The sequence below is a fragment of the Apodemus sylvaticus genome, chromosome 22 (assembly GCF_947179515.1).
Source record: "Apodemus sylvaticus chromosome 22, mApoSyl1.1, whole genome shotgun sequence".
Classification (NCBI taxonomy): Eukaryota; Metazoa; Chordata; class Mammalia; order Rodentia; family Muridae; genus Apodemus; species Apodemus sylvaticus.
The window spans coordinates 39,438,479-39,448,263 of NC_067493.1; the positions used below are offsets into that span (position 1 = coordinate 39,438,479).

At 43.4% G+C, this 9,785-nt stretch overlaps 1 protein-coding gene across 3 annotated transcripts in view; it reads right to left on the reverse strand.

Moving 5' to 3' along the window:
- Positions 1–9,119, reverse strand: part of Vkorc1l1 (vitamin K epoxide reductase complex subunit 1 like 1) — a 47,291-nt gene extending 38,172 nt beyond the window's left edge. Inside the window, exon 1 of one of the 3 annotated variants that reach the window (XM_052168806.1) lies at positions 8,874–9,119. In XM_052168806.1, the coding sequence (XP_052024766.1) occupies positions 8,874–9,067 (194 nt within the window). In that variant the 5' untranslated portion in view covers positions 9,068–9,119. The remainder of the gene's footprint in view (positions 1–8,873) is intronic. The other 2 variants (XM_052168804.1, XM_052168803.1) reach the window with 2 other exon arrangements.
- Between the last annotated feature and the right edge of the window lie 666 nt (positions 9,120–9,785).

Genomic DNA, 9,785 nt, shown 5'->3' on the forward strand with positions numbered 1-9,785 from the left:
TTGTCCCAGGACCAACATCAGTTCCTAGCAGCACCAGGGCAGCTCATAACCATCAGTTATTGCCATTTTGGGAATCCATCACCCTCCTCTGGCACCACATAGTTGGATATGCACACACGCAGGCAAAACACACATATAACATTAAAAAAATAGATTAAAAAAAAAACATTAAGCTTTACAGATCCTTGGGGAGGGAGAAATGCCAATCAAGACAAGAGAACATTTTTCATGTACCAAACTGGCAAAGACCTAGAGTGAGGTGCCCAACACTGGCAAGGGTACAAGGTTGCTGACATTCTCTCACATTACTGGTGTGACGTTTTGTGACAAGGGAAAGTAGCTGTGGTATACTAGTGAAAAGACATTAAATACACATATGACTCAATTACATTCTAAAATAACTATGAAGAGCACTTTATTCAGGCATGATCCTTAGACACTTCACATATACTAACCAGTGTCCTTCACATTCCAAACAGTTCTTGTGAGGTAATACTATTATTTCCCTCATCAGGAAAAGGAGACAGAAACAGTGACAAAGTGATAGAGCCAAAGTTTCAACCCTGCTTGACTCATGTTGACACTCTACATCATGCACAATGTACAGAAATAAATCAAATTGGAAACACAGTGGCATTGACTTTACAACCTAATTTAGCTCTTCATTTTGTCATAGATTTTTTTTTTTACTATTTTACTTCTCAAATACAATGACATTTTGGTTGACAAAAAAAAAAAATCAATAACCACAAGACAGCAACAATATGTCCCTGAAATTCCAGTAGAAAAGCTTAAAGAAAGCCAGGCAGTAGTGGCGCACGCCTGTAATCCCAGCACTCTGGGAGGCAGAGGCAGGCGGATTTCTGAGTTTGAGGCCAGCCTGGTCTATGGAGTGAGTTCCAGGACAGCCAGGGCTACACAGAGAAACCCTGTCTTGAAAAAACCAAATCCAAGAAAAGCTGATAGAGAAACAAGCTTATAAACCAAGTCTAGTGGAGCTCACCCACTAACCCCTGGATGAGGAGGCTGAGGTAGAAAGGTGGAGAGATCGAGGCTAAACCTGGGCTAAGTTCCTGTCTCAAAATAAAAACAAAAACAAAAGTAAAACAAAAATTTCTAAGTGGAATTTTACGGGGAATGTGAATTTATGAGAAACAAAGCAGATTTTATTCTAATTTCATCTTTTACGTTTTTTAATGCATTCATTTATTTGTGTGGAAGAGCATTTATTTGTATGGAGTTCAGAGAACAACTTGAATGATTCTGTCCTCTGCTTACACCATGTAGGTCCAAAGGATCAAACTTGGGGCATCAGGTTTGGCAGCAAGTACCTTAACCCATGAGCCATCTTGCTGGCCCTTTTTAAATCAATGCACTTGATAAAATCTGTAACACTTATGGTCAGAACAATAAAGTTCTCTGATGAATAAAAACTAAATAATGGCCAGGCAGTGGTGGTGCATGCCTTTAATCCCAGCACTCAGGACACAGAGGCAGGAGGATTTCTGAGTCCGAGACCAGCTTGGTCTACAGAGTGAATTCCAGAACAACCATGGCTATACAGAGAAACCCTGTCTGGGGGGGGGGGGGAGGGGAGCTAAATAATGATGAATGGGACAGACTACAACAAATTTGTTTTGATCACATAGCATCAAGAAAAACCTGGTTCATCAGAGTCAAACAGCCGCAAATGACAAGTATTTTGTTCTTTAAAACAACAAAAACAGGGACTGGAGAGATGGCTTAGCGGATAAGAGTACTGACTGCTCTTCCGAAGGTCCTGAGTTCAAATCCCAGCAACTACATGGTGGCTCACAACCATCCATAATCAGATGGGATGTCCTCTTCTGGAGTGTCTGAAGACAGATACAGTGTACTCATATATAATAAATAAAACTTTTTTGAAAAATTAAAAATGTAAATACTTGCTAAATGCAAGTATTTTAGTAAAATTAAGTATGTGGTAACTGTGATAAAGAAATATATGCATGTATGTTCATATTATTGCACAGTGCAGTGGCTGAATTAGTCCTGAATTAGCTTATATAACTTAACATGAGCAAGCAACCACAAGCATGATTCTTTTTTGTGTGAGACAGAGACAAAAAGGGTCTCCCTAGGTGGTTCAGGCTGGCCTTATGATCCTCTTGCCCCAGCATCCCTAAATGCTGAGATTCTAGGAATGTGCCACCACTCCTGGCTTGAATTCTTAAACTACTACCATAAGTCAGTCTTACAGTAGGTTATGCACAAACTGAGAAACTATTCCAGGATGCTGTTCCTGGGTGATAGTAGCATTACAGATCATTTACATTTTCTCCCTTTTGCTTGTTTTTATTTGCCCTCCAAATATTCTAAATATATTGCATTTTTTTTCCTTTTTAAATTTCGCAATTATAGACACAGAAACTTGCAAAAAGAAACATAACTTCTGGAAGAACTCTACAGCCAGATGACATAACTAGTTCACTCTCCTAACCAGGCCCCTGACCTTGATGTGCTGCAGTGGGACTCAGATCTCACATCAGGCACAACTCTATCACATTCATACCTTTGTGCAGCCATAGCTAATACCGAGCTGGTTTTGCTCCCCCCAAGACCCTTTATGCTACTTCTGAACCACACCACCTCTTGGCTTCCATTCCTAACTCCTTGCTGCATCTACCCCTCCATCTCTAGTTTTGTTATTTTAGTGTTACATAAATGCTCTCATAAGACATAACATGCACTCTTTCTTTCAAGACTGGTGCTCCAACTTGATGTAACTCTATTGTGATAACCTGGCAGTACAAATCAGTGATCCCCAATACATTAAAGGATAGTGCGATAAGGCATTTGAGCCTACATAGATGCTTATGGTGTTTAAGTTCAAAGCACTAAAATAGGAATCAAACACTGAAATTCTGACACAGAACAAGGATTCTGAGGAACGAATTTTAGATAGATAGTAGTCTAGCAGTTTTGCACAAGTACTTAATAAGAGAACAATCCAAGGCTCAGTGCTCATGTTTCTTACATGAACACGATGCGAAAGAATGCCTGGTTTTGCATTTTTCTGTTGGAGCTCTAGATTTCAGTCCTTTCCTGAGGTAGATATGTCACATTCAAAGACAACACATGCTGTTTATTCTCGCTAATGGCCAGTTTTCCAATGTTCATGCCTTTCCAAATGCCATTTCCTGCAGTTGTTTCTAATCATACAGGAAACAATGCCTGTATAGTCTTAGTTCTACCTAGTGATTTAGCCAGCTTACCAAGACTTGAGCCTCTCTCTATGTTCACAAGGCTCACCGATCTCAAAGGGGTTACCCCAGTGGTTCTCAACCTGTGGGTAGTAACCCCCCAAAAAACATCAGAAAACACAGATTTTATTATTCCTAACAGTAGCAAAACTACAGTTATGAAGTAGGAATGATAATAACTTCATGGTTGGGGGTCACCACATGAGGAACTGGATTAAAGGGTCACAGAGTAAGAAAGGGTGAGAACCACAAGGTTACCCCAACACAGATTCAAAACTTCCCCTTCTTTGCAGGTGCCTAGATTGTTTTATTTTTCTTCACAGGGCTAACCTCCTAAGTGCTCACAATAGCTACTTCACGAGTATCTGTAACTACTGGGTGTGACAAAGGGCAGGCCTTTACAGATCTAGGCTTAGAGGGCAAACACTCAACAAACTTTCTTCTTAAACACCACACCTTAGTAATGTCCTTGTTCTTCCATAAGACTGCTGTAAAAAGTTATACTAAAAACTCATTCTTATGCATTTCTATGGAAAAAATTGTCAACACTTCTTATAGCTGTTTTTTGTTTTGCTAATACAGACACCACTATATATCAGTATTCCATCTAAATGGAATTTAAAGTCATGGTAAAAGGCTAGGCATGGTGGCACACAGCTGTAAACCCAGTAACCAGAGGCTGAGCAGGAAGGTTAAGGCCAGCCAAGACTATATAGTGAGACCTTATCTCAGAAAACTTGGGCCAGTGAGATGGCTTATGGGTAACATCCACTGATGAACTAGCCTAACCACCTGGGTTACATCCCTAAAACCCAATTAGAGGTAGGAGAAAAGCTGCTTCACAAAGTCCTCTAGCTGCCACATATGCCCCAGCACCCAAAAAAATAAAACAGAAAGAAATTTAAAAATAGTGAAGTTCTTGGAGTCCTGAACCAGTCTGCCTGCATTCTAGTCAGCCAAGCTCTGCCATCACACTCTGGAACACATTTCAGTCACACACTGTGTGCCTCAGTTTCTCCTCATCTATAAAGCAGTGCTGAGTTATTGAGCTCAAAAGACTGTTCCAAAGATAATATACGTGAAGTATTTAGCCTCCTGCCCAGCAGAGAACAAGCCCACCCTGTAAGCACACATCCATCTTTACCACAGGGTAGCCATTCACATTCACCTCTTTCTATTCCTCGTTTGGCTTCAGCGGCTTCTGAGATATATGTTACCAGTCACAATAGCAACATAGCAATCTGTTTCTTAAATTCACCTGAATTTGTGAAATTAGGAAGGTTTTTTTCCTCACTAGTTACTAGTGTTTCACTGGTATGAATACAACACAAAATACAGAGTGGTAGAAACAAGGCTTCTTAGCAAAAAGCAAGAGGCAGGTCAGAACATATGATGAAAACTTGCTTAAATTTTTAAAATACTTGGCATGGTAGTACAGCCTCTGAAGATTCTGTCCTTTCAAATTACTTAAAATACCTAAAAATGAACCAATGATGGTGACAGACAGCAGTAGCATCACTACTTTTTGTTTTTGAGACACTGTCTCTCTAGGTAACCCTGGTGGTTTTTAAGCTTGCTTACGTAGCCTAGCCTAGCCATGAACTCAGAGATCCCAGCTCTACCTCTTAGGTGCTGGGTATACAGACATGTGCCACCATGCCAGGCTCCTTTGCTACTGCTGTGATTGGCAATTCTGCTGCCTCTGAACATTGGGGGAAATGTTTCTTTGGAAATCCAAAAGTCTGGAACTACTATTACGTAATTATACTTCCCAAAACACACAGGCCTTAGACACACAGACTGCTTAGGACTCTTCTCTTCTGTTAACTTCCTTTACCATTTAGTCTATTAACTCTTGGACTCAAACTTTCTTTTCCTGAAATAGCTAGTCTTTGAATACTACTGCTATCTGGCAGTCAATTTCAAACAAAATTAACTAATGTAAAGTATCTGATAATGTTTCACTTAAGGGCTTTCCCACATTCTTAAGAGCATCTTGCAGATACTTATTCTACCCATTTCAAAGGAATTCAGCTTATAAAGGAAACTTTGTCTAAATCCTTATACCTTCCTTAAATAGACACACATCCCTCATACATATATACATACACACACACTTCTCTCAAGATAGTTAAAAAAGCTAGTTCCTGAAAATAGTTTTAGTATACATATGTGATACATTTACTCTTATTAGAATGCCTAACTTCTTACCTATCCTTTGGCAGACATCAAATGTTAAAGTGTTAAAGACTTTGTTTAATTATGTGTGTGTTTGTATGTAGGTATGTACACAAACGTGCAGCTGGCCTCTGAGGCCAAAGAGGGCTGTTTACAAATGCCTGTTAAGTCCAGTCCCAGGAGACCCAATGCCATCTTCTCATCTCTATAGGTACCAAGCATGCACGTGCTGCATATACATATGAACAGACAAAACACTCATACGCATAAAATGAAAAAATACATTTTAAAGAAAGAAAGAAAGAAAGAAAGAAAGAAGGAAGGAAGGAAGGAAGGAAGGAAGGAAGGAAGGAAGGAAGGAAGGAAGGAAGGAAAGAAAGAAAGAAAGAAAGAAAGAAAGAAAGAAAGAAAGAAAGAAAGAAAGAAAGAAAGAAAGAAAGAAAGAAAGAAAGAGAGGGCATTGAATCCCCTGAAGCTGAAGTTACAGGTGGCTGTGAACCACTCAGTCTGAGTGCTGGGCATCAGACACATCCTCTGGAAGAGCTCCTAAAGGCTAAGTCATCTTTCCAACCCCTAATTTAAGTATTTACGTACATGGCTAATAACTAAACAGTTTTAGCCACAACATACTAAATTCACACTTTATATATTATAGAGATATAGGAGCTAGACATGATGATGCACACCTGTAATCTCAGAACATGAGTGAAGAGTGGAGGATCTCAGGAGTTCAAGGCCAGCCTCAACTGATGCTATAACACAGCAAGTTTGAGGCTAGCTTGGGTTACACAAACAATGCCAGGCATGGTGGCATAAACCTTCAGTCTCGGTCAGCATTTAGGATGCAGAGGCAAGCAGATCTCTAGGAATTTCAAGTCAATCAATGCTACATAGCAAGACACTGACAAAAAATAAAATAAGCAAGCTGGGGATGAAACTCGGTCACAGAGAATTTGCCTAACATTGGTCAAGTCCTGTAGTTTAATCTCCAGTGCAACTGACAGAGAAAGACTCTTAGTTTAACATACTTTAAAATAACTTTAATTCATTAATTTATATTATTAAAAATCATGTTATCATGTCTTATTAAAAAGTAAATGAAAACTTTACAGATGTGTAGGCAAGGCTATAATTCCAGTACTCAGGAAACTGAGAACAGAGGACTGCTTTCAGTTCAAAGTTGGCCAGAGAGCTGGAGAGATGGCTCAGTGGTTAAGAGCACTGACTGCTCTTCCGAAGGTCCTGAGTTCAAATCTCAGCAACCACAGGGTGACTCACAACCATCCACAATGAGATCTGACACCCTCTTCTGGAGTTTCTGAAGACAGCTACAGTGTACTCACATATGATAATAACTTAAAAAAAAAAAAAGATCAAAGTTGGCCAGTACTACAAAGCAAGAAACAAAACACATGAAAATTCGTTTCTTGTGATACATATTAACTATGAGAATATTTAGTGTGCAATTAAATGGTTCAGAGACAGTCTCTTAAAGAAAAGCCCATTACAAGAACTTAAAACAAAGTAAATTACTTTTTACGTGAACAAATATTAAAGGCCCAGTAAGATTTTTTATAGACTGCATTAAAAGAAAAAGTCTAAAGTTGGTAATAATTATAAATACATTTCGTATTAATCTATCCAGTCATTTTTATTTCACAGTTTCTAAGTATTTGAAATATGCTGCAGCATATCCTTTTTATTCTCAATTTATTCATTTAACTAATTTGGGAAGTTAAAAACTTAAGTTTAAAAATCCTTTCCAAAAGTGCAAAGAACATAAAAAATGTGTGCATAAAATATACTCATTGGGCTCAGTAAGAGGGCTCAGCTGGTAAAGACGCCTTGCCACCAAGCCTGATGACTTGAGTTCAATCCCTACGACCCATTTGGTGGAAAACTGATTCCCACATGCTGTCCACTGACCTCCACACGTGTGTTTGCTACCCCGACCCCCAACAATGAGCAATGGAAGCAAGATACACTCAGTGGTTCTCAACGTGTCTGAAGTCTAGGAAGACTTAACCTGGATGGAAATAAAACTCCTGAGGGCTCTACGTCACACTGATACTGTCTGCAATATAAACTCAATGCATTTTAAAAAATGCTTAATGAGACCATAAGGACAACCATTTTTTCTACTAAAAAGCTACAGGAAAGCCATTTATGAACACACAAGCTAACTGGTCTATGAAAAGGTCTAAGTAGAAAGGATCAACAGCCCTAAGTCTGCAGATAAACTCAAGGGAAACGCCAACCATAGCTTCTTCAAATACTCCTCCACCAATATGGAGGCCAAAACGAACTAGAAAGCTATACATTAGTGTGTCCCTAGCAATGTAGTGAAATGTAAGCACTGTTAACAAACATCAAAATACTAGGGGTTGGAAGTCTCTACTAAAATGACAATCAATTCTGCAATAATTCTTTTCACTTTTGCTGGGTTTGATGACTGTTATCCTTTTAAAAAGAAGCCTTTTCTAAAAGTGCAAAATACTTTTTTCTAAGAAAAAACTAGCGTACTACATAAAACGTTAACAGAAAAAAAATCGATTGTATTTTCAAGGAACAAAAATTGTTCAAATAAACCAGCTTAGCAAAATTGCATAAATTTAATCTTTTGCGGATTATTCTGCTAATACTAATCAGCAACATTTAAAAGTCATTCTAAGTCACCCACGGTGGTGCATTTCCCAACTCAAAAGACTAAGGCAGGAGAATAGCTGTGGGGGTTATAGTCCGATGAGTTTCAGGCCAGCGTGGGTCACAACTCTGATCCTTTCTCGAAATAAAATAACAGTCATCGTAATACCTAAAACATCATCACTACACACGAGGTGCTCATCTTTTACTCAAAACTTAAAGTAGACCCAAACTCTGGCCATTTTCCCCCTGCTGGGCACACTTCATGAAATACACGAGGGAGAAAAAAAATCTAAGAAATCAGATAGGGTTAAGTACTGGTACCTTCCTCTTCCAGAGTAGGGTCAAATGCATGTCTACCCGCAAATGTCACTGTCGCCTCCAGAAGGCTGCCAATTCTCCTTAACTCTGAGTACAAAGAGGCCTGAGCACCGAAAACACCTGTCCCGAACAACCCGGAGGGTGGTGATGAAAGCACCCCCGGGAGCGCACGTCCGAACACATAGCCCCGGGGTAGCAGAGGTCCGAAGACCCCGGGGGTGAAGGCTGGCTTCGCCGATCCCTGCATCGGGTCTTCACACGCCTCTCTCGGCGACAACAGGGAGAAAAGTCACACCGGCCAGGACGCGCCCGTGCCCTCCCGGCTGCACGGTGCCACCTCATCCCGGAGGCCTGCCCTCGGCCACCGCCCCCCGGTCGCCACCGTCCGTGTCGCGGCCCGGGCCCCGCTCCCTCAGGCCGGAGCTCCCCGCGCGCTCCCCGCCCCCCGCCGCCGCCCGCGTCGCGCTCCCCTCACTCAAGCCGGGCTACCTGGAGGCCAGGGCGGCGGAGCACTTCACCCAGGGCCCCAGGTCGCAGAGGGCCCGGTGCTCCGGGTCCCTCTCCTTCTCCCGCTCCACGTGGTAGGCGTAGATGGAGAGCAGGATCCCGGCGGCGCACACTGCATACCGGGCCACCCGTTCCCACCGCGGCACCGACACTCTCAGCAGGACGGGCGCCGCCATCTTCCCCCCTCCGCCGCCGCCGCCGCCTCCCTCCGCCTCCACCTCAGACGCCGCCGCCCGTCGGGGCCCGACCCAGCCGCCGCCGCTGCCGCCACCGCCTCCGCCGCCGCCGCCGCCGCCACCGCCACCGCCGCGCCCCATTGGCTCGGTCGCCTCCTCCGGGCCCCGCCCCCACAGGCGCGCGGCCCAACCGCCCCGAGAGGAGTGAGGCGGACTGGGCGGGGAAGGCGCGCGCGGACACGGAGGGAGGGGCGGAGCGCGCAACCGCCAGGGAGGCGGTGCGGCGCATGCGGAGGGCGGGGTCTAGGGGAGGGAAGGGCTTGAGAAGGGGCGGGGTTTGACCAGAATTGGGGCGGGGCGAGGAAGGCGCTCATAAGTGTGGAGAGAGGAGGCGGAGCGCGCAACAGCAGGGAGGTGGTGCGGCGCATGCGGAGGGCGTGGCTGAAGGTGGGTGTGGTTTGATTTAAAAGGGGGTGGGTGGGAAAGCCGCGCGCGGGCGGGGAAGAGGCGGAGGTTGAAACCAGCCAGGGTTGCGTGGCGCAAGTAGAGGGTGGTACTGAGAAATGGGGTTCGTTACACTGGAGGGCGCGGTCAGAAGAGAGGCGGAACAAGGTGGGGCGGGAGCGAAGGGAAAGGGCGGAGCACAAAAATCTGGTGTGCTGGATGGGGCAGGGGCGTGACCAAGAGAGATGAGGGGTGTGGTCTGGGAAGGGGCGAG